Source organism: Schistocerca nitens, chromosome 2, assembly GCF_023898315.1.
Source record: "Schistocerca nitens isolate TAMUIC-IGC-003100 chromosome 2, iqSchNite1.1, whole genome shotgun sequence".
In the NCBI taxonomy this organism is placed as follows: Eukaryota; Metazoa; Arthropoda; class Insecta; order Orthoptera; family Acrididae; genus Schistocerca; species Schistocerca nitens.
In genome coordinates, this window is record NC_064615.1 from 705,641,216 (window position 1) to 705,667,411 (window position 26,196).

The window sequence follows — 26,196 nt, forward strand, 5'->3', positions numbered from 1 at the left end:
CAGTTACATGTGTACTGGGTCGCTGCGTAGCGCTCAGCTCGGTGATCGACATGTTAATCTTTATTAAGGAGATGTTGCAGTAAGGGCCGGCCGCGGTGGTCTCGCGGTTCTAGGCGCGCAGTCCGGAACCGTGCGACTGCTACGGTCGCGGGTTCGAATCCTGCCTCGGGCATGGATGTGTGTGATGTCCTTAGGTTAGTTAGGTTTAAGTAGTTCTAAGTTCTAGGGGACTGATGACCACAGTAGTTGAGTCCCATAGTGCTCAGAGCCATTTGAACCATTTGTTGCAGTAAGGGCGGCCCATCCAGCAGCAGACGTGAGGGGAGAGTACCAGCTCTGGTCCTCTCTGCTGCCGCTGTCAATCATCAACCCAGGATTAGCAGACATCGCGGCAGACTCGCTCGCCGCCAATGCTGACCACATCAGTGAGCCGTCGTCGAGATCGTGCGGGGCCTAGGCCCTGTGCATCCGCCGTCACAACCGGGTGAGCCGACGACGCTGGGGGACTGCAGCCCGTTCCGCCGTCCTCCGCGGACGAGCGACCAGGAGGAGCAGGGAAGAAGACGGGGTGGGATAGAGTACACTCCGTACTACGAGAACGCCTCTCGTGCCGACAGCACCAGGTCTCCAACCCGAAGCCTCTACGCGCAACGGCGTGCTGTCCGCCGCCGAGCCTGCCAGGCAGCCGCACACTGCCAGCCATGCGCGGCCGAAGTAAGGGCATTACTCCGCTACGTCACAGCACGCGGCGCTGCGCTACCAAGACTGTGCGGCCCGGAGCTGGTGTCATCGCTACGAGTCAGCGAGGACTCAGGGAAGGTCGTCGATATCACCAAGCCACATTGTATTCGGCAGGAATAAAGGTGTTATGAATTAATAATGTTTCTTTGGCGTTTCTGACGCGTCCACAGTCATTTCCTAGCATCCTGACAACTGGAGAGGTCACCGCTCGGCCTCCAGTCCACCGTAGGCGACCGGGACCATGAACGTACTATGAACGTGAAGCTGAAAGTGATCCGATCCTCAAAAATTTTACATCCAGACGGCACATTTCCGGACATGGTGTCCCCCTCCAGAACCATACAAGGATGTAATAGGAATTGTGAAACACCCTTTGCATCCTGTACCACGCGGGAGTTATGTGACGTCACACGTCAGCCACATTTTTCGTCAGAGGAGATCAAACTAAATGCTATGTACGTATTCTTCCCTCCCAGTCCCCTTTTTTCACCTGGCTTGAAGTCCAATCAGCGCTAATCAGGCCACAGGGCCGCTACACGCTATCATGATAGCCACACGCACTCTAAATTTTAATACAAAAAATGGTTCAAATGGCTCTGAGCACTATGGGACTTAACTGCTGTGGTCATCAGTCCCCTAGAACTTAGAGCTATTTAAACCTAACTAACTTAAGGACATAACACACATCCATGCCCGAGTCAGGATTCGAACCTGCGACCGTAGCGGTCGCGTGGTTCCAGACTGTAGCGCCTAGAATCTCTCTGCCATATCGGCCGGCTAATGTTAATACAGGGCACATCATGTATAAACCACATGACTACCTAGATCCACGTCTGCAACTGTTTATACTCTGAAGATCACCTTAAATTCTGTGATACGGAAAAATATGAGGGCCAGTAGAAATGAGATTACCAAAAAACTTATAATGAAATAATTTAGTAGTAAACAAATTAAAAACATTGTAATTGAAAAACAGTCGATTCAGGAAGCTTTTTATTTCAAGAAACTTACACTCAATGCTAGGGCCACGACGTAGACGAAGTGAAAGGATTCTGCTACCTTGGAAGCAAAATAACACGACTGGCGAAGCAAGGAGAAGTTAAAAGAGTAGACTAGCACAGACAATGAAGACATTCCTGGCTGATATGGATCATTGGCTGTAATATGGGGAAGACATTTTTGAGAAAGTGAGTGTGTATCTCAGCACTGTATGGAAGTGAATCATGGACTGTGGAAAATCTGGGAAACAAGAAAATTGATGCGTTTGAGATATGGTCTTATAGAGAACTTGTTGAAAATTAGGCGGACTGATAAGGTAAGAAATGGATAGCTTCACCACAGAACGGGCGAGGAGTGGAACATGTAGAAAACACTGACAAGAAGGGATAGGATGGTAGGACACGTGTTAAGCCATCAAGGAATAACTTCCATGGTACTAGAAGGAGCTGCAGAGGATAAAAAATTAAGGGGAGGACAGAGAATGGAATATATCTAACAAATAATTGAGGAAGAGGTCGGTGCAGGAGAGAAATCATGGCGGACAGCATCAAACCACTCAGAAGGCTGATGACTCAAAAAAATGGAGGGAAGGACATTTTATTGCGCCACGTATTACGGTATTCCTCCACTCCATTCCCCCGTGGAGCAGGAAGTTAGTAATTGCTAACTTTGTCAGAGCCATCCCTATGCATGACTAAATCTGTATACATCTTATACTCGATTGCAGCCTTACGTTTCCGGAAAAAAACGAATCAGTATCTTACGTCTGATCCCTAACCACGCTGGTTTCGAGAGGAGGCAAGAGCTTTTCATGTTATCGTAGGCGTAGATTCCCTCTCGGTATAACCTACCTGTCTTCTTAAGCACTAAAGGCTCAACCAGAAAACCGATCCAGATGTCAATATTCTCCCAAATTGCCGGCTGTTGTGGCCGAGCGGTTCTACATCTACATCTACATCTACATGATTACTCTGCAATTCACATTTAAGTGCTTGGCAGAGGGTTCATCGAACCACAATCATACTACCTCTCTACCATTCCACTCCCGAACAGCGCGCGGGAAAAACGAACACCTAAACCTTTCTGTTCGAGCTCTGATTTCTCTTATTTTATTTTGATGATCATTCCTACCTATGTAGGTTGAGCTCAACATAATATTTTCGCATTCGGAAGAGAAAGTTGGTGACTGAAATTTCGTAAATAGATCTCGCCGCGACGAAAAACGTCTTTGCTTTAATGACTTTCATCCCAACTCGCGTATAATATCTGCCACACTCTCTCCCCTATTACGTGATAATACAAAACGAATTGCCCTTCTTTGCACCCCTTCAATGTCCTCCGTCAATCAAACCTGGTAAGGATCCCACACCGCGCAGCAATATTCCAACAGAGGACGAACGAGTGTAGCGTAAGCTGTCTCTTTAGTGGACTTGTTGCATCTTCCAAGTGTCCTGCCAATGAAACGCAACCTTTGGCTCGTCTTCCCCGCAATATTATCTATGTGGTCTTTCCAACTGAAGTTGTTCGTAATTTTAACACCCAGGTACTTAGTTGAATTGACAGCCTTGAGAATTGTACTATTTATCGAGTTATCGAATTCCAACGGATTTCTTTTGGAACTCATGTGGATCACCTCACACTTTCCGTTATTTAGCGTCAACTGCCACCTTCCACACCATACAGCAATCTTTTCTAAATCGCTTTGCAACTGATACTGGTCTTCGGATGACCTTACTAGACGGTAAATTACAGCATCATCTGCGAACAACCTAAGAGAACTGCTCAGATTGTCACCCAGGTCTGGAACCGCGCGACCGCTACGGTCGCAGGTTCGAATCCTGCCTTGGGCATGGATGTGTGTGATGTCCTTAGGTTAGTTAGGTTTAAGTAGTTCTAAGTTCTAGGGGACTGCTGGCCTCAGATGTTATGTGCCATAGTGCTCAGAGCCATTTGAACCATTTTTTTCTCCCAATTACCTCGTCTCTACACTGTCTCATTCCCCTTTCTTTCCGTCTCCACAAAGTTTTTCTTTTTTTTTTTCGTTATCACTTGTGAAAACGCTTGCCTATTGATTCTAGATCTGCGAACCAATTAATTTACACTCTAGATCTTATGCTTTCGTTGTTGCTATCACGTCTTCTTGTTAGAATGACATTACTCCCATTCAAAAGAAACGTTACGTTATGAGAAATTGATTAACAAAAATGCTAACAAAACTAACATTTTTCGTAGATAATTTCGTTACGTTTTCACTCTTATTAGTATTGTTTCATCTAAAGATAATTTCTAAGATTGTGTAGACAGAACTAGGAGAGGATCGGAAGGCCGTTTGCAAGTAGTGTCTAGTATTGCTGACTTCAGAGGGATTAGTTGTCCGTCAAGTGTGGGAGGCCGTGATCATTAAGTGCCTGTGTTTACAGGCAGTCGCATTGAGTCGGAGTAGCGCCCAGTTGGGTGTGTTTTCGCTAGCGCAAGAGTTTGAAGCTGGTCGCAATACAATTTGATCAGATATTGAAGCAATGAAGGCAAATTGATAGTGTTAATAATGCTGTGTTGGATGTTTGACAATCAGCTACTCTGCGAAGCTACTGCGCAAGGAATTAAGTAATAATATTATTAGAACTACAAATTCTCAGTTGGGCAGAATGATTAATAATCGTTCACTGCAACATCAGGAAAGATATAAGTAACCAAGTTCTCCTTATCGCGAGTAGTATATTAGTAAGAATATAATAGTCAAATTAAATCGGGTGATGCTGAGGGGATTAGATTAGGAAATGAGACACTTAAAGTAGTAAAGGAGTTTTGCTATTTAGGGAGTAAAATAACTGATGATGGTCGAAGAAGAGAGGATATAAAATGTAGACTGGCAATGGCAAGGAAGTCGTTTCTGAAGAAGAGAAATTTGTTAACGTCGAGTATCGATTTAAATGTCAGGAAGTCGTTTCTGAAAGTATTTGTATGGAGTGTAGCCGTGTATGGAAGTGAAACATGGACGATAACTAGTTTGGACAAGAAGAGAATAGAAGCTTTCGAAATGTGGTGCTACAGAAGAATGCTGAAGATAAGGTGGGTAGATCACGTAACTAATGAGGAGGTATTGAATAGGATTGGGGAGAAGAGAAGTTTGTGGTACAACTTGACTAGAAGAAGGGATCGGTTGATAGGACATGTTTTGAGGCATCAAGGGATCACAAATTTAGCATTGGAGGGCAGCGTGGAGGGTAAAAATCGTAGAGGGAGACCAAGAGATGAATACACTAAGCAGATTCAGAAGGATGTAGGTTGCAGTAGGTACTGGGAGATGAAGAAGCTTGCACAGGATAGAGTAGCGTGGAGAGCTGCATCAAACCAGTCTCAGGACTGAAGACCACAACAACAACAACATAAGAGGGGTGTTCAGTAAGTAATGCAACACAGTTTTTTCTCGGGCAATTTGGGTTGAAAAATTGAGGAATTTTGAACATTGTGGACTATTCACGCTTCGCACACTGAGTCGTTCGGTGAGGCGTCCGTCATTACCGCAACAAGGTCGCGCCAACCTGTCCAATCTTTCCTGTGCCAGCAGGCCACACGCAGCTGTGGCCCTGCAGTGTTGGATCGTGCGGACACTCTCATTCGAGGTGACATACGGATCACAATCAAACACCTCGCTATTCAACTGGACATCTCGGTTGGTAGTGCTAACAGTCATACACCAGTAAGGGTACCCAATGGCGCGTGCTCTCTGGGTTTCTCGCTGCCCAACTGAAGACCATAAAGATCTACCATCTGCTTGGCACAATGAAAAATGAGCTCCATGGGAAACAGTGCGCGGATGACGAGAAATTTATTGACGCAGCAAGACCTTTGGCTCAGAAATCGACCAGTAGAGAGGTACCCTGTGGGATACAACACCTCCCGTAAGGTGGCTTAAGGCCGGCAAATTAAATGAAGATTATGCTGAAAAATATCATCCTGTAGCCAAAAGAGTGGGAAATAATATGGTGTATTGGAATCTTGAATAAAACGAACCTGCTTTCATAAAAAGGAGTGTTGCATTAGTTACTGAACAGCCCTCATATGATGTAAGTAGCTGCCACCTCTGGCAGCAACAATGGCTCGCTCCTATGTCGTCTTAGGAAGCCGACCTGAGCTAGGATGACACATACCGACAGAGCATTCCACGCTGGTTCACGTCTACGTCAGAGTTCATCGATGATGGTGGTCGGTGACTGGCGCTGCGGCAATCTCTCGGCAAACCATGCCAGTGGTTTCAGTGGGTGAGAGATGTCGAGAATGCGCCGATCAGGATAACAGTTGAGCACCATCTGTATCGAGACAGGTTAGCGCGGCGCAGGAAACAATAGAACTTCCAGTACCTTGTTGAAGGGTTGCGACAGGGAGACCTCGAAAAATAGGGCTTAACACAGCAGAAATGTAGAGGCTTCTGTCCACATTACCGGCTATGTGAACCAGAATTGATCGTGTTGTATACCCGGTCATATCCTATGGACACTTAGGACAAGTACTGAGCCCATATGACGATGACGAAAGCAATCTGGAAACGATTGTTCTCCTCGGATCTCCATTCACGGACATGTCCATCTTTATGGCGTGTGCGTAACCGCGATGTCAAAAAAGACGACGTGGCGCCATTCTTGTGTCCATTGTTTTCCTTGGACGCACCACTGTCAGACTGCCTCTCTCTCCTGCCGCGTCAAGGGAAGCCGCAATAATTGTCACCAGGCTGACAGTCCATGAACTCCAAATGTCATCGCACTGCCCATGTGGATACTCCTCTTGCTGCAACAGCAGTGTTGTGGTCAGTCGAGTAATGCAACATGGTGGAAAGGATGTACATTGAGGGTACTGGGTGATCTGTAACCACGGAATGTCCGTATGGTGGTTATCGTTGCGTCTTGTGACACGCTGGGAACGCAGATATTTTCTCTAAGCGAGAGGTGTAATGTTTTCTTTATTTGTATGCAGTGAGAGCGACTTATTTTGTATGTGTCATTTTACAGAAGGTGATATTATTATATAGTGAACGTGACTGATGTTGAGGCCATTGTATCGAAAACTATCTCGTTATTTTACACTGTAAGAGTGATCTGTTTTGTATGTCATATTCTACTGAAAACCTATACTGAGAAATCTTCATTGGTAGATGGTTGGTAGGAGCTTTGGTTTAGTGACTAGTTGGCAATGTGGATGGTAGTAGATCTGTATTTAGATGAGTGCTAATGTAGGTAGCCTTAATTAAATCAGAGAGTTGTCCTTTATATTGCTGCCCTGCAGATTATTGCAGATACTAATTTTATCGACATTTTTCAAAAAAATGTTCAAATGTGTGTGAAATCTTATGGGACTTAACTGCTAAGGTCATCAGTTCCTAAGCTTACACACTACTTAAACTAAATTATCCTAAGGACAAACACACACACCCATGGCCGAGGGAGGACTCGAACCTCCGCCGGGACCAGCCCCATAGTCCATGACTGCAGCGCCCTCGACCGCTCGGTTAATCCCACGCGGCTCCTCTTTACACGAGGCATCACAACAACGTTTCACTAGGCTTTTAAAATAAACATATATTAATTAGTGCGTTTTACCTGCTCTGCCAAATAGCCAGCAAATTTACAGAAATGTAAAATTGTGCATTTCACAAATAATAATCGTAGTATACTAAGATTTCAGTTTCAATAATACTTTTATGTGGCTCCATGGCTGGCTACAAGTCTTTTAAACGGACTCCACTTCGGAGACTTGTGTGTCCTTCCCCTATCAAAAAAAAAAAAATGTTCGAATGGCTCTGAGCACTATACGACTTACATTCTGAGGTCATCAGTCGCCTAGAACTTAGAACTAATTAAGTCTAACTAACCTAAGAACATCACACACATCCATGCCCGAGGCAGGATTCGAACCTGCAACCGTAGCGGTCGCTCCGTTTCAGACTGTAGCGCCTAGAACCGCACGGCCACTCCGACCGGCCCCCTATCCCACTTATCCAACTGGGGATAGGGGATCTACAGTTTAACGTAGAATGTGAACCACGTGTCGGTCCTGGCGACTCCTCACATCGTTGAGAGGTGAAGGCTAGAACAAAAGCAGACTGAAAATTTCCTTGGTTCAGCCGGGTTTCGATCACATTCAACACTAGATCATCAGACTCGACTTACTATTTTAATCAGTATGCCATCAATGAGTCTCTTCATCTGGATGTGGTATTTTCAAACAACATTGAGGACTCTCTTCCTCGTTGTTTCGCGTAATGAGTCTACTATCAAAGCTAAAGCGGTTTTACATGATATTAAAGTGATGTCTCCTGGGTGCGACTAATGATTTGTTCGGAATGCTTTTGCATACGTATTACCTTAGCAGCAAGTGTTGCCTGGGCATGTATTCCAGTCATCTATTAGTCCTTCTCCTCCTTCCTCCACTCTGTGTCCATCTCCTTCTCCTCCTTTCTTTGTCTATCCCCTCCTACCCTGTCCCGCTGTCCATCTCCTCCTACCCCCCTCTGGCTATTCATCGCCTCCTCCCACCCTATCTGTGTCCATCTACTCTTCCCCCCTCTCCGTCTGCCCACCTCCTGCTTTCCGCTCTCTCTATAGGCAACTCCCACATTCCGAAATGACGCAGGTGATTCTTACCTATACAATATATCTTTCCACTCCGTAACTAATATGTGTACCAAATTTGACTGAAATCGTTCCAAGCGTTAAGGTGAGCTTTTTACCCAAGGCTTTGTCCGCGTGCGCACATGTCAGATATAGTTCAGATGGGTTTAAAATATTTCACGCGTATTTGTGCACATATTTCACCTGTACCTCCAGCGAATCGCGCCCTGCAGTTTCATTTTCACTAAGCTCAGTGTATCTCCAGAACTATACACATATATTTTGTCGGTACATTCAGCGGCATATATGAATACTGTATGCGAAATTTGTTGCGAACAGAGTTGGTAGTAAAGAAGTAATAAATTCAAACAGCATGCATGGTACGGCAGTTTTCACGAGTTACAGTGTTTATGACGTCATATCTTCTGGACTATGTGTTGTACAGTGGTGTATTCAGAGGTGTATGTGAATGCTGTCTACAAAAGTGTTGTGAATAGAGCTAGTAACAGTATATCAAAACGTCATTCTTCATGCGGCAGTTTTACTACGTGAACAGCAAAAATGTAGTAAGCGATCACTTTTTCCTTTCATAACTATGTTGGGGGTTGTCACTGAAAAGAACTTTGGCAAACGTTTGAAACTTTTCGTAATGTTCGTTGGAAGTCTCTAAGTACTCTCAGTCTTAAATATTGGACAAGTAAAGTATGGTTATTTGTGCGTCATGGGCTTCACTGTTTTCTCATCCGTATCCTCCACAATCAACCGCACTATTAGGTATATGGTTCCTATCTCACAGCGATTCTTTTGAGACAATGAATGATATGTTTAGGAGATGTGGAAAATACGTACAAACATGCACTGAAGCTCCAAATAAACTCGTATAGGTATGGGAATTCAAATACAGAGGTACGTAAACAGGCAGAATACGGAGCTGCGGTCGGCAACGGCTGTATAAGACAAAAAGTGTCAGGAGCAGTTGTTAGATCGGTTACTGCTGCTAAAATGATAGGTTATCAAGATTTAAGTGAGTTTGAACCTGGTGTTGCAGTCGGCGCACGAGCATGGGACACAGCATCTCCGAGGTAGCGATTAAGTGGGGATTTTCCCGTACGACCATTTCACGAGTGTACCGTGAATATCAGGAATCCGGCAAAACATCAAATCTCAGACATCGCTGCGGCTGGAAAAAGATCCTGCAAGACCGGGACCAAAGATTACTGAAGAAAATCGTTCAACGTAACAAAAGTGCAAGCCTTCCACAAATTGCTGTAGATTTCAATGCAGGGCCATCAACAAGTGTCAACGTGGGAACCATTCATCGAAACATCATCGATATGGGCTTTCGGAGCCGAAGGCCCACTCGTATACCCTTGATGAATGCACGATACAAAGCTTTACGTCTCGCTTGGGCTCGTCAACCCCGACGTTCGATTGTTGATGACTGGATATATATTGCCTGGTCGGACGACTCTCGTTTCAAACTGTATCGAGCAGATGGACGTGTACGGGTACTGGGACAACCTCATGAATCCATGGACCCTGCACGTCATCAGGGGACTGTTCAAGCTGGTGGAGACCCTGTAATGGTGTGGGGCGTGTGCAGCTGGAGTGATGTTGGACCCCTGATACGTCTAGATACGACTGTGACAGGTGACACATGCATAAGCATCCTGTCTGATCGCCTGCATCCATTCATGTGTATTTTGCATTCCGACGGACTTGGGCAGTTCTAGCAGGACAATGCGACATCACACACGTCCAGAATTGCTACAGAGTGGCTTCAGGAACACTCTTCTGAGTTTAAACACTTCTGCTGTCCACCAAACTCCCCAGACATGAACGTTACTAAGCATATCTGGGATGCCTTGCAACGTGCTGTTCAGGAGAGATGCTTGCCCCCTCGTAATCTTACGGATCTATGTACAGTCCTGCAGGATTAATGGTATCGATTCCTTCCAGCACTACTCCAGACATTTGTCGAGTCCATGCCATGTCGTGCTGCGGTACTTCTGCGTGCTGGCGGGGGCCCTACACGATATTAGGTGTACCAGTTTCTTTAGTTCTTCAGTGTATGTGCTTCCACAGCATAGAGTATATTTATTATTTTGTCATAAAGATAATGTGGTCTATACCATTTAAGTTGCCTAATTAACTCCATATAATTAATAATCTTTGTGGCATAATACGTGCTTCGACATACGCCATAGGACAGCAAATGTTATAGCATTTGTTCTCCGCTCTTTCCAAAACTGCACATACCTGATCTCCGCCTTGACATAACTTAACACTGCCACCGGAATTATTTTGAAAATATTTCCTTTTCGGGGTTGAAAATGTAATAATACTTCCAGATAACGCACTTTTACAATAATCCACAGACACATATAAACTTCAGTAGACTTGGTTCTCTGGATGACACGCTGTGGCCTAGCGGTTCTTGGTGCTTGAGCCCGGAACCGCGCTTCTGCTACGGTCGCAGGTTCGAATCCTGCCTCAGGCAAGGATGTGTGTAACGTCTTTAGGTTAGTTAGGTTTAAGTAGTTCTACGTCAAGAGGACAGTTGACCTCAGATGTTGCGTCCCATAGTGCTTAGAGCCATTTGAACCATTTTTTAAAACGCACAGTGTCACTGTCCGTCCGCAGCCTTTAGCCATATGACTCCATCTGTTTCCTCGTCGCCTGCTATGATAATACTGTAGATAACAGGAGACAGTGCACTAGTCAGAAGCTCCGATTTTCGCGCCAGTCTACCGGATCCAGTAACTAACAGTGGCTCTGTGTAATGACTGAACCCCTCTTGTTCGCTCTGACAGAGCGACTATTACTCGTTCGCTCTTAACGATAATAGCGGAGATAGCCTGACGGGTGGCACTAGTCGCAACTCTGACATATTCGCCGGTTAACCAGATCCTCTGATCAACTCTAGCATGTCCGCTGCGCTTCAGCCATTAAGCAATAAAGTACGAGGTAGCTAAAAACCAGCGTTACATCAGCGTTCGATGAAACTTTTAACGTTAATCCTAATAAATGACGAATGTACTTTAGTGGATGACGATCAACCTTCGTTTAATCTTATACTGCAAATATAAAGCAGACTGAAAAGAACTGACACGCTTGGCACAGCAGGAAAAATAATTCGTCGCGGGGATTTATCTCTACCTCTTGGATGCAGGAAGCAGGATGCGGGGAAGTGTCAGGCAGGAACTGTGGCCTGCGTTTTCGCTTCTGACATCGTCTGTCAGTATGCAGGAAGGACATGACGACCACAGCACGCCATACGCCATCACTGCTGCTGCTACTTCTCTCAGCTCTCGCCGCCACGCAGGGTATGTTAATTAACAAACTACCTAACACAGATTCCGCTTAAACCACAAGTGTCGTGAGTCCACAGTTACTGTCTCGAAATACGCTGACGAAAAAAAATCTCAACACCAAGAGGGAGTTGTGCGACATGAACGAAAGTTGGTAGACGTCTTTCTACATCTGGAAGATTATGTCTATTAAAATTTAGCGCCAGTCGTATAAGAATAACACTAGTAGCGCCACTATGAGGATACCAACCAGGTTTGCTTGAAATGACCGCTGTTAAGCTCGTGAGCGTTAATTACCTTTGCTGTTGGAACGTGGTGAGTTGATGTAAGTCAAGAATGCCTTTAAGGCGACAAAGACGCTGGATTGTGCGGTTGGTTCCGGCGGAGGTTCGAGTCCTCCCTCGGGCATGGATATGTATATTTGTCCTTAGAATAATTTAGGTTAAGTAGTGTGTAAGCTTAGGGACTGATGACCTTAGCAATTAAGTCCCATAAGATTTCACAAACATTTGAACTTTTTCTTTTTTTTTTTGACAAAGACGCCATTATCAACACGTCACTGAATTTGAAAGAGGTCGTAGGACTACGAGAAACTGGATGTTCCTTCTGTGATATTGCAGAGAGACTTGGCAGGAATGTAGCCACTGTACATGATGGCTGGCAGCGATGACCAAGTGAACGTACAGTCACAAAAAGACCGGGCCTCAGACAGCCATGTGGCACTACCGGGAGGGAAGCCCATCGTGTTCGGTGTACAGCTCTACCGCATCGTACTGCATCTGCAGCAGCAATTTGAGCAGCAGTTAGCACCAAAGTGACGCAATGAACTGATACATATCGATTACTTCAAAGACAGTAGCGTGCATTTCACTGACGCCAAACCACCGCCACTTAGGAGGGCAGGGTGGAGGTCTGTTGTGCTTTCTGATGAACGTTTGTTTTGCCTCTTTGTCAGTGATGGCCGTGTGTTGGTTAGAATAAGGCCACTTGAGGGCTTTCAAACACCCTGTCTGCCCCCGTCTGCGTGTTAGGCAGACCGACCGCCACCTGGAGTTAAGATCTGAGGTGCGATTTCGTATGGCAGCAGAAACGCTCTCGTAATTGACCCACGCATCATGACCGCACATTTTTACGTCAGTCTGGTGATTCTACCCGTTGTGTTGCCATTCATGAACAGATTCAAATGGTTCAAATGGCTCTGAGCACTATGGGACTTAACATCTATGGTCATCAGTCCCCTAGAACTGAGAACTACTTAAACCTAACTAACCTAAGGACATCACACAACACCCAGTCATCACGAGGCAGAAAAAATCCCTGACCCCGCCGGGAATCGAACCCGGGAACCCGGGCGCGGGAAGAGAGAACGCTGCCGCACGACCACGAGCTGCGAACGTGAACAGGTTCCTAGAACATTTTTCCTACAGGACAACGCCCACCCAAATACCGCTGTTGTAAACCAGACGTGCTCTACAGGGTGTCGACATGTTGCCTTGGCCTGCTCTATCACCAGATCCGTCACCAATCGAGAACGTATGGGAAATCATCGGATGACAACTCCAGTATCATTCACAACCAGCATTAACTGCCCCTGTGTTCACCTACGAAGTGCAACAGCATGGAACTCCATCCTTCAAATTGATTTCAGAAGCCTGTACGATACAATGTATGCCCGTTTTTCATGCTTTCATTCAACATTCTGTCGGTTACATCGGCTATTAATGCACTAGTATTTCACATTTTCAGTGGCTTATCTCACGCTTGTATAAAACTGTGATATTGTAAAGTTAGTTAGAGAAATATATTCCCGAGAGTTCATGACTCTACATTAATTATTTTGTGGTGTTTGTCCATCTGTGTAATTTAACACTTTTGCGCCATTGTTAACCGAGTCGCTCGTAATCCTTTCAGCCTTACATTCATGAATGCTATACTCAACGTCCTGGCTAATTCTGGCAACTGTCTTTTTCTTACTTTTCCCTTTGAGCGCTATGTTAACTGTTCCTGGATGCAAGGGCTTAATTTCGGCCGGAACGGCGCTCTGGCACTCATCAATGCCCTATTTCTCAGTTTTTTTTTTTTTTTTTTTTTTTTTTGAGCTTGTGGGAACAAGTTCGTACCTGAGATTTAAAGCAGTGCACGTGTATTAGATCCAAAAGAAACTATAATTTTCCCCTGCGTCGTGACAGCGGATGACCAACCAACGTGATGTAACGGGCAGGGGCGTGGGAAAAGGTAATGTGTAACTAGAATAATACACTACTGGCCATTAAAATTGCTACACCAAGAAGAAATGCAGATCATAAACGGATATTCATTGGACAAATATTTTATACTAGAACTGACATGTGATTACATTTTCACCCAATTTGGGTGCATGGATCCTGAGAAATCAGTACCCAGAACAACCACCTCTGGCCGTAATAATGGCCTTGATACGCCTGGGCACTGAGTCAAACAGAGCTTGGATGGCGTGTATAGGTACAGCTGCCCACGCAGCTTCAACACGATACCACAGTCCATCAAGCGTAGTGACTGGCGTATTGCGACGAGTCAGTTGCTCGGCCACCATTGACCAGACGGTTTCAATTGGTGAGAGATCTGGAGAATGTGCTGGCCAGGGCAGCAGTCGAACATTTTCTGTATCCAGAAAGACCCGTACAGGACCTGCAACATTCGGTCGTGCATTATCCTGCTAAAATGTAGGGTTTCGCAAGGATTGAATGAAGGGTAGAGCCACGGGTCGTAACACATCTGAAATGTAACGTCCACTGTTCAAAGTGTCGTCAATGCGAACAAGAGGTCACCGAGACGTGTAACCAATGGCACCCCATACAATCACGCCGGGTGATAGGTCAGTATGGCGATGACGAATACACGTTTCCAATGTGCGTTCACCGCGATGTCGCCAAACACGGATGCGACCATCATGATGCTGTAAACAGCACCTGGATTCATCCGAAAAAATGACGATTTACCATTCGTGCACCCAGGTTTGTCGTTGAGTACACCATCGCAGGCGCTCCTGTCTGTGATGCAGCGTCAAGGGTAACCGCAGCCATGGTCTCCGAGCTGATAGTCCATGCTGCTGCAAACGTCGTCGACTTGTTCGTGCAGATGGTTGTTGTCTTGTAAACGTCCCCATCTGTTGACTCAGGGATCGAGACGTGGCTGCACGATTCGTTACAGCCATGCGGATAAGATGCCTGTCATGTCGACTGCTAGTGATTACGAGGTCGTTGGTATCCAGCACGGCGTTCCGTATTACCCTCCTGAGCCCACCAATTCCATATTCTGCTAACAGTCATTGGATCTCGACCAACGGGAGCAGCAATGTCGTGATACGATAAACCGCAATCGCGATAGGCTACAATCCGACCTTTATCAAAGTCGGAAACGTGATGGTACGCATTTCTCCTCCTTATACGAGGCATCACAACAACGTTTTACCAGGCAACGCCGGTCAACTGCTGTTTGTGTATGAGAAATCGGTTGGAAACTTTCCTCATGTTAGAACGTTGTAGGTGTCGCCACCGGCGCCAACCTTGTGTGAATGCTCTGAAAAGCTAATCATTTCATATCACAACATCTTCTTCCTGTCGGTTAAATTTCACGTCTGTAGCACGCATCTTCGTGGTGTAGCAATTTTAATGGCCAGTAGTATATGTTAGCAAATGAAATATTTCAGTCAGAGAGTTAAAGTTTACAGGAAATTCTTGGTGAGCTTTTCTAAAACCTAGGAATTCAAGTGTACACCCGAAAATTCCGCTTCGCACAGCAACTACAGAACAATTGTTTGAATGTAGCGGCTGGCAGCAGTTGAAAATATGACATCATAGTCGCGAAGATTACCGAGTTTTGCGGATATTTATCGAGCAGAACAAGGAAGCAAAGTAACCCTACTACGTGGTACGGGGAAAGACGGTAGTGCCTGTTCTTTGTATTAAGTTTTGTGTTTTTATTGTAAAAAATTATATTATAAAAACCTGAATTTCATGACAATATTTTGTAAAAAATTATTTCTCATTTTAAATTTTATCTCAAGTTTTCGAAACTCGAAATGTATGATTTTTATGGCTGCGTTGCGAATGGGTGGGGGTGGGGGGGATAGTTGAGGAGGTTCGTTCCGACTATTAAAATTTCGCAAGTTAAGCAGTGATGGAAGCCCCATTAACATGTAGCTTCTTTTGTCGTTTATTCTGTTCTGTATTTCTCGTTCTTTATGTGTCCTCAATAACTTGAATATTCTGCATAACTGGATGGATAATTGGAAACAAGTGATCAGCAGTGATCCATCACGCTATTCCCTGCGGGAATCCGATGGAAGGGTTTGGGTTTGGTGACTGGCTGGAGGACGTTACTTGCCGTCGTGCTCGCAAGCACCAAAATTTTTCTGGTACTGAGATGAGGAACACTGGCGTGTTTACGCGCCTAGTTACATTTTTTTTTTTTTTTTGTCAGTTTACTAATACATAGCGTCACCGATTCAGATCCGGTCCAACTGTCTCGGTGGACAAGTGAGAGGAGATTCAAAGCAACGGCTGAATAACAGCCGAGCATAGCACGTTGAAGGTGTGGCGGTGGAACTTGGTTAGGTTAGGTTAGGTTAGGATAGATTCCGTGCCACCCTCCAACGGTTGAAGTACAGAGGAGGGGTGCAGTAATGCGCCAACTCTATGGCCAAAGAAAAAGGGAACAGGCCACTTCTAGTGACTTTACGAAAATGGACAGAAAAATGTGGTCGTATTAGGCCTATCGTCAGTCATAGCCCGAATCCGAGTCCTCGAGCATGGTGAGCGGAACGGGGTGTCGGTGCCAGCGCCGTGGAACTGTGGTGCCGATGGTTTGGAGTTCAGCGATTGTCTCACGGAGGACGTCCACTTTACTGTATAGGTGAGCCTTATGGCGAATGGTCGTCCTGAGAAGGGCCGTATTTGTCTCCTCATGCAGAGTGACAATCCTGGTGAGCGGAGGGGCGTGAGGACTCCGTCTGAGAACTTTATTCCGTAGTCGCTGGAGCGTTAGCATCCGGGACGTACTAATCGTGGCCCAAGCAGAGGAGCCATATGTTAGTAGGGGTGGTACAACGGAGTGATATAGCCGGAGCTTGTTAACTAAATTCAGTTCTCGGCTGGGCCTAGTTCCACCCGGTATAACAAACATAGTTGTTACGTCATTTCTGAATTTTTCACACACAAGACTTCGCCAAGATACTTAAAGGCCGGCCCACACGGAACTATCGGTCTGCGCAGATATCTGCGCGTGCAACAAATCGCTGCAACTGTGTGTCCACACGCCACAGTTTCAGTCTTCAGCAGGCCCGCCATCTTTCGGTCTAGGAAAGATCTTCCAGCGGCAAGCGGTACCATCTCGCAAAGGACATAGTAGTTGAAGTATCACTTGGGGTTGAGCATTTTCACAAAATTGTAACAGAAAAAGTGAAACTTCACATATGTTTACAAAATTCAATTGCCAAGGCCACAATCACAATGCGCTTATTTGCTTAAAAAGTGCAAAACATCCACTCTCATGCCCACAGGCGTCCGTAGGTGGCCAGGGAGGGGAGGGGGCGAGTAGGAGGGAGGACCTGCGCCCCTCCTGTGGAATCTTGAGTACAGCGTTGGTATCTATATATTGAGTGGGATAAACATCAGTTCTCTGGGATGTAATAAGTTTTATGTGTCATCTATAAAATTTAGTATTTATCGGTTGAAATGTCTCGAAAATGAGCAACACATTTCTACCAATTTTAGAGCCTTGCCCCCACCTCCCCCCTGCCCCCACCCCCTCCACCTCCGCACGCGGAAATATTTCTCCGGACGCCTATGCACGCAGTTTTGTGGCCCTCATACCACGCCGTACGACAGCGCCGTCACGGGGACCAGCCCTGAGTTAACAGAGTGCTCTGTAATTCTGGCTGACAAACGCCACAATTAGTAGGACATGTGCAAAACCCACCCATGGCTGGCAAAGAGTCGTACTTGGCAGAATGTGGATGCCTTATCCAGTAGGTGCGCCACCACTGACGGGACATGTGTTGTCAGCCTGCACTCTAAGTTGTAGAGACCTCTTGTCATAGAAGATACTCCCACTCAGCCCTTTGTGTTTGCAAATGTTTCATTTCTCATATGTATACTTTACAACTGACGGTCATAATTACTCTACTGGCCATTAAAATTGCTACACCAAGAAGAAATGCAGATCATAAACGGATATTCATTGGAAAAACATATTATACTAGAATTGACATTTGATTACATTTTCACGCAATTTGGGTGCATAGGTCCTGAGAAATCAGTACCCAGAACAACCACCTCTGCCCGTAATAACGGCCTTGATACGCCTGGATAGGAACTGATGACCTTAGCAGTTAAGTCCCATAAGATTTCACACACATTTCAACATTTTATATACGCCTGGCCATTGAGTCAAACAGAGCTTGGATGGCATGTATAGGTACAGCTGCCAATGCAGCTTCAACACGATACCGCAGTTCATGAAGAGTAGTGACTGGCGTATTGTGACAACCCAGTTGCTCGGCCACCATTGACCAGACGTTTTCAATTGCCAAGAGATCTGGAGAACGTACTGGCCAGGTAAGCAGTCGAACATTTTCTATATCCAGAAAGGCCCGTACAGGATCTGCAACATGCGGTCGTGCACTATCCTGCTGAAATGTAGGGTTTCGCAGGGATCGAATGAATGGTAGAGCCACGGCTCGTAACACATCTGAAATGTACGTCCACTGTTCAAAGTGCCGTCAATGCGAACAAGAGATGACCGAGACGTGTAACCAATGGCACCCCATACGATCACGCCGGGTGATACGCCAGTACGGCGATGACGAATACACGCTTCCAATGTCCGTTCACCGCGAAGTCGCCGAACACGGATGCGACCATCATGATGCTGTAAACAGAACCTGGATTCATCCGAAAACATGACATTTTGCCATTCGTGCACCCAGGTTCGTTGTTGAGTGCACCACTGCAGGCGCTCGTGTCTGTGATGCAGCGTCAAGGGTAACCGCAGCCATGGTGCCCGAGCTGATAGTCCATGCTGCTGCAAACGTCGTCGAACTGTTCGTGCTGATGGTTGTTGTCTTGCAAACGTCCCCATCTGTTGACTCATGGATCGAGACGTGGCTGCACGATCCGTTACAGCCCTGCGGATAAGATGCCTGTCATCTTGACTGCTAGTGATACGAGGCCGTTGGGACCCAGCACGGCGTTCCGTATTACCCTCCTGAATCCACCGATTCCATATTCTGCTAACAGTCATTGGATCTCGACCAACGCGAGCAGCAATGTCGCGATACGATAAACCGCAATCGCGATTGGCTACAATCCGACCTTTATCAAAGTCGGAAACGTGATGGTACGCATTTCTCCTCCTTACACGAGGCATCACAACAACGTTTTACCAAGAAACGCCGGTCAACTGCTGTTTGTGTATGAGAAATCGGTTGGAAACTTTCCTCATGTCAGCACGTTGTAGGTGTCGCCACCGGCGCCAACCTTGTGTGAATGCCCTGAAAAGCTAATCATTTGCATATCACAGCATCTTCTTCCTTCGGTTAAATTTCGCGTCTGTAGCACGTCATCTTAGTGGTGTAGCAATGTCAATGGCCAATAGTGTATGTTAACTGTATACTAAGCCGAGTATCAAACTCAGGACTTTACCTTTCACAGGCAAGTGCTCTGCTGACAGCTACGCAAGCCCAACTCATAGTGCGGGGTGTTCAAAAAGTCTCTCCGCAGTGCCGTATGATTGTTAGCCGCGCGTGCCATATGCCGCAGTGAATACACCGAAATGAAACTCAGTGAAATACTAGTTATTAATTTATTGAATATTGATTTTTACTTACGGATTTTCACATTAAATGTTGAACATGTCCCCCCTGTTGTTGGATACACAATTCAATTCGTCTAATCATGTTTCCACACGCAAGCTGTAACATTTCTTCTGTAAGAGAAGCAGTGAATGTGGATATTGCAGTTTTCAATTCATCGATGGTTTTGGACGGTTTTTATAGACAGTTACTTTCGCTGCACCCCAGAAGAAACAGTCAGGTGGTGTTAGGTCAGACAGTCGTGGAGGCCAAAGTCCCTGTTAAATTATGCGATCACAAAAAACATCAGTAAGCAGTGACACTGAAACGCGAGCGGTATGCGCCGTTGCATCGTGTTGTTGATAATAACCATTCAGTATTTCACTTAACACATGTTCTCCTATGAATGGGTACAGAATATCACTGCAGTATCGTTGTACGTTTACAATGGATTTGCAGTAGTACACATACGAGAATTTTGCGAGTTCATGTACCCGGATAAATGAAACCACGCATCAATGAAAAACGTTTCATTAAGAATTCCCCTTCCATTTTGTTGAACGAAATTATTGAATCATTGACAATAGTGCAGTCTCTTTCCATCATCAGTATTTTTCAGTTCTTGCACGACTGTCACTTTGTATGGGAAAAGTTCTAATTTTCTCCTTACAGTTGCGTGGGCCGTTCCGACACTAACATCGATTTTCTGAGCGAGTTTTCTTACTGACTTGTTCGGACTCATAGACATTTCATCGGAAATATCGAGCAGTTTATCCTCAGACAAAACGCTGGGACGACCACTTCTCGGTGCATCTGTCACTGAACCCGTACTTCGAAATTTGTTAGTCAAATCTCGCACAGAATCGCGATGTGGGAGTGTTGTCTCCGGGAAAACCGAATTAAATGTTTGACGAACTGAAACTGTGTATTTACCGCTAGCTTTGAACACTTGTTCAATGGTTAGCATTTTAACAGTGACAAAAACGAAACAAACGAACAAAGGAACTAAACTTAAACGTTCTCGTCAACACGTAACGACACACACCAACGATACTACTGACGCTGGCTGAGATAAACGAAACAGTGGAATCTTGGGAGAGTCCACTTGAAGGGAAGTAACAAGCAGGCGAACAATCATACGGCACGTGCGGCTAACAATCATACGGCACTGCGGAGAGACTTCTTCAACACCCCGTACATAAAACAGTACCGACCCTGTCAAGTTTCCTTGGGATATTCCTAAAATTACGAGGGCTCACTGAAATACAATGGCTCCGAAGTTTTCATCCGAAAACTCTTAAATCTCTTTAAATCAAACAACCTTCACTAACATTACACATATTTATTCTTCAAGTCTACATATTTATTTCTCAACAAAGCCACCCTGGCGGCGAACACATTTCTCCCAACGAGAGATTAGTCTGTTGATATCGTCACATCTACATCTACATCGATACTCTGCAATCCACCTTATGGCGCGTGGTGGAGGGTTATTTCCTTTCCTGTTCCACTCGCAAACAAAACGAGTGAAAACGACTATCTATTTGCCTCCATATGAGCCATAGTTTCTCGTATCTTATCTTCGTAGTCCTTACGCGCAGTGTATTTTAGAGGCAACAGAATCGTTCTGCAGTCAGCTTCAAATGCAGTCTCTTAATTTTCTCAATAGTGTTTTTCGAAAAGAACGTCGCCTTCTCTCCAAGGATTCCCATTATAATTCCCGAAGCATGTCCGTTAACACTTGCGTGTTGTTCGAACCCACAAGTAACAAATCTAGCTGCCCGCCTCAAATTCTTTTAATCCGACCTAGTACGGACCCCAAACACCCTAGCAGTACTCAAGAATATGGCTCAAATGGCTCTGAGCACTGTGGGACTTAACTTCTGAAGTCATCAGTCCCCTAAAACTTAGAACTACTTAAACCTAACTAACCTAAGGACATCACACACATCCATGCCTGAGGCAGGATTCGAACCTGTGACCGTAGCGGTCGCGCGGTTCCTGACTGTAGCACCTAGAACCGCCCGGCCACTCAGGCCGCCTCTCAAGAATAGGTCGAATAGGTCGCACTAACGTCCTATATGCGGTCTCCTTTACAAATGATCCACGCTTTCCTAGAATTCTCCCAATAAATCGAAGTCAACCATTCGTCTTTCCTAACACAATCCTTACATGATCGTTCCACTTCATAATGCTTTGCAATGTTACTCCCAGTTATTTAAACGGCCTGACTGTGTCAAGCAGGTCACCACTAACGCTGTATCCAAACATTACGGATTTGTTTTTTCTACTCATCCGCAGTAACTTACATTTTTCTACATTTAGAGCTAGCTGAGATTCACCACACCAACCAGAAATTTTGTATAAGTCATTTTGCATCCTTCTACAGTCATTCAACTAATGCATCTTACCGTACACCACAGTATCATCAGCAAACTACAGCAAATTGCTACCCATCCTGTCCACCAAGTCATTTACGTATATAGAGAATAGTAGCGGTCCTATCACATTTCTCTGGAGCGCTCCTGACAATACCAATGTTTGTGATGAACACTCGCAGTCGAGGACAACATACTGGGTTCTATACTTTGAGAAGTCTTCGAGTCACGTATCTGTGGACCTATTCCATATGCTTGTACCTTCTTAAACAGACTGCAGTGGGGCATCGTGTCCAATACTTTCCTGGATTCTAGAGATATGGAATCTGCCTGTTGCCTATCGTCAATAGTTTGCAGTAAATCATATGAGAAAAGAGCAAACTGAATTTCGCGCAAACCTAAGTTAGCTATATTGGTCTGAAATTTGGCGGGTCCGTTCTTCCACCCTTCTTGCACACAGGAGTCAACTTATTTATTTTCCAGTGGCTTGGTACTTTGCGCTGGACGGTGGAACCGCGATAAATTCAAGCTAAGCAAGGGTCCATTGCCTTAGGATACCCGTCGAAAAACCGATTTGGGAATTCATCAGAACCTGGTGACTTATTTGTTTTCAACTACTTCAGTCCTTTGTCTACGCCAGGGATAGTTATTATTACTATGTATTCCATACTGGAGGTCAAACGATGGTATGTTTGTACGATTTTACTGCTCAACGATTTTATGAATTAGAAATTTAAAACTTCGGCTTTCGGTTTCGTGGCTTCAACTGCCACACCAGACTGATCAACAAGTGACTGGATGGAAGCCTTAGACCCACTGAGCGATTTTATATAGGATCAGAATTTTCTCGGGTCCTCTGCATAGGCACCGACTTTGGGTATGATCGGTCACTCAAGCAAACCCCAAATTGTGAGTCGCTGTACACAGCATGCCTCCTTGAAAACTGTAGTACCACATTAGCTTTTCGTTATGCTACTATTCTGTAAGTTTTCATCATACCCAATCGGTACTATAACTGCTTGATTCTTGAACATAATTAAAATCAACTCACCTATCGCATTTGTGGGCGGCTGGCTTTTGTAATACACCGCCGTAAAAAGGTTATCTTAAAACAAACGGGTAACTGAATTCGTAGGAATTAAAATCCATGTAGACATGTAGGTGCAGTGACATACGCTACCAGTGAGCCGACATAACCTGCTGCGAAAAGTTCCTCATCCCTTCTAACTAAAACATTCAGTAAATGGACAGTACTTATAACAACTTGGCGAAGTACTTTGTGCTTTAATTGGCAGCTCTGTAACAATTACGAAAGGCAACAGACAGTGAGAGATATTTTTCTTCTGAAATTATGTTGGATATAGTGTAATATCTATTGAATTTGAATTTCCAGACTTCAGCAATTGAATGAAAAACGAAGTAGTCAGAACATGTAAACCACTAGATGTTAATTTGACCTGTGTTACATGCACTTGGAATTATATTACGTCTTCATGTCTTGTGTGTTAAAAACTTCGATTAATAATCGTGATGGTGATATCGAATCAAAAGCTTGTAGCAATAAAGCTGATCAATCTTCGGCATCTCGTGACAAAGAAATCCCAGTTACTGTTTCTGATAATTCCTCGAAAAATGATACTGGTACTGGAAGTGGCAGCCGCAGATGCTAGACTTTCCAAAAACATTGGGTAAAAACGTATAAATGGATTCAGTGTGACGAAAAAGATGTCAGAGTTTATTATTTTTTGTATAGGCTGTGTGTGAAAACAAGAAATTGCCTCCAAAATCAGTTACTGCGAACAAAGATACCTATAATGGATTCGTTAACTTGAAACACGTATGTATTCATTACCAGCGATGGCGAGGCATGACAGAATCTCTGACCAGAGAGTTATTTATCGTTGCTAGTCTGCGCTTGACCACGCGAGTGTTCAGTTGCGAGTTGCACTCTGTCTGCAGTAGTAGTCAGTCGGCAGTAGTGTGTGGCGAGTCGGCAGAGCGAGTAGACAGTTGGATAGTTGTACTCAGTCAGTGCTAGTGTGTAGCGAGTCAGCATGCGTCCGCGGTGTGCTCTGCCCACGAGTCTGGTCAGGAATGTGGTGGACGATATGTATATTATTGTAGAAGGTAATGAAGCAGCATTGCGCTCAGCTAATAACTTATGTTAATTGTAATTAATTTGTTCAAAATGATGCCCCAATAATAACTTTTTATAAAGTAACTCATTTAAAGAAAAGGATTCATTTCAAGCTGAATAATATTTCCTATGCATTCCCTCCAAGAATCAAAATTAAATATAAGCCAGCATTGCACGAAGCTACGCCGAAAAATAAGAGCAGATATAGATGCAGTTTTACTGAGGTAAGAATTTTGGTTTAATTATTTCACAGGGCCGTAGGTCAGCGCTGCTGTCCTTATAAAATTTGTCAGGTTTAATTATTTCTGTTAGGAAGTTACATTTCCTACATGGTTCATTAGTTAATTGACATTATTGTGGTTTTTGGTCAATTTTCATTTATCAATTTTGTGGGGAGTTAACATTTGGCTCATTATCATTGTTTTACATTTCTGTGGGAGGTTACACTTGGCGACCCTGCCAGGATCGTATTTCTTTGAGAATCTTCTGATAAGTAGTCAGATATCTGCTCTTATTTACTTAAATATAATTAGCATTTGGCGCAACGCTTTTACTAATTTTTTGACTTTCTCTCACAGATCATCGGCAATTCGTTGCTCTTTGTTGTATTTGTGTTTGTTGCTTTTTGCATTGTGATTAATTTGTTTTGAGAAAAATGCCGCGAAAAACTGTTAACAGTACATCGCGATGTGTATTGAGTGAATTAACCGACCTAAATAACTTGACCGGTAGTACTTGTGACACACAGTGTAATGATGACAATCCGCCGTTTACTGACAATCAGTGCGTACCGACCACTTGTAATGATTTTTATCTTAACGTTGAACAAACGAATTCAATTGTGTCCTCTGTTAATTTGACGACAATTAATGATGCAGGACGTTCTGTTGCAATGAGCGCTGCCCAGCTTGACACACCCGGTTTGCAGGTTTTACGTGACAAACAGATAAATTTTTCTAATGAAAACGAACAGTGTACTCAAAGTACGGCAGATTTGTTTGATTCTGAGGTAGGGACTAACAGTGAACATCCGATTAGCAAACCTTTTCAAGAATCACAGATTATCCTAATGGATACACAAAACGTGACAATTGCAGGTACACCATCAAACAGCACAGACAATAGAAATGCTAATTTTGGCTCGGATCAAATGATAGCATTATTGCAACAACTTCTTGAATCAAACATACAAATTAGTGAAGATAACAAACAATTTAAGGAAAATTTCAAACAACTAGATAACAATTCCAAAAAAACGTAAAGAAGATCTCAAACAACAACTTAATGAAAATAACGAAAATCTCAAACAACAACTTAATGAAAAATTAGACAACAATTCCAGACAGTTAAATGAAAAATTAGACAACAATTCTAGACAGTTAAATGAAAAATTAGACAACAATTCCAGACAGCTTAGTGAACAGATTAGAGCCGTTGCCGCGCAGTGTCATGATACTAAGGAACAATTACGTGAGGAAATTGAGACTTGTGCTAGGAAAAGTAGTGAGGAAATTAGATCTGTTGCTCAAGAATTAAGGGATATACAAACAGCTGCAACAGAATCACTTAGAGACGAAATTAGTGGAGTCGCTAAACAATGCTCTGAAAAAGCAACACAGTTACGCGACGAGTTTAAATTAATGACAGCAGAACTTTCGCGCACAATGGATGCAAAGATAGACGCGAAATTTGACCAACAGAACAGTCAAATTGACGAACGTTTTAATCATCACCTACAAAACAGTGATACGCGTTTCCGTAAATTTATACAAGATCAGAATAAAGTAAAACGACAAGTGATGGAAACAATTACCGCACAGAGACAGGAAGATAAACGTAAATTGTTTGCGAAAGCAAAAACATACGTAGACAATAATATTGCTACAGTGTCCGACGAAATTAATACCATCAAGCAGCTGAACACAGAATTGCGTGATGAAACTTCCGATCTTAAATCGAAAACAGACACACACACAACAGATTTTCAAACACTGACCGACAGACTCGAACAGTTAGAACTAACACAGGATTCCGATGTCATTAAAGCCGACGTTAAAAAATTAAACGAAACCACACGTAAAATACAAAAACAGATTAATGCCTCTGACACTAAAACCGATGATCAGGTAAAAATACTGACTGAAAAATATGATGAATTGGCCAGTCGTATTGACGTTATTGAAAATAATAGTTA

The 26,196-nt window shown here is 44.2% G+C and overlaps 1 protein-coding gene across 1 annotated transcript in view; it reads left to right on the forward strand.

Annotated features, from left to right (window-relative positions):
- Nucleotides 1-11,585: 11,585 nt before the first annotated feature.
- Nucleotides 11,586-26,196, forward strand: part of LOC126234577 (invertebrate-type lysozyme 2-like) — a 59,215-nt gene continuing 44,604 nt past the window's right edge. The window contains exon 1 of the mRNA XM_049943282.1: nt 11,586-11,671. Coding sequence (XP_049799239.1) covers nt 11,602-11,671 — 70 coding nt within the window. The 5' untranslated portion in view covers nt 11,586-11,601. The remainder of the gene's footprint in view (nt 11,672-26,196) is intronic.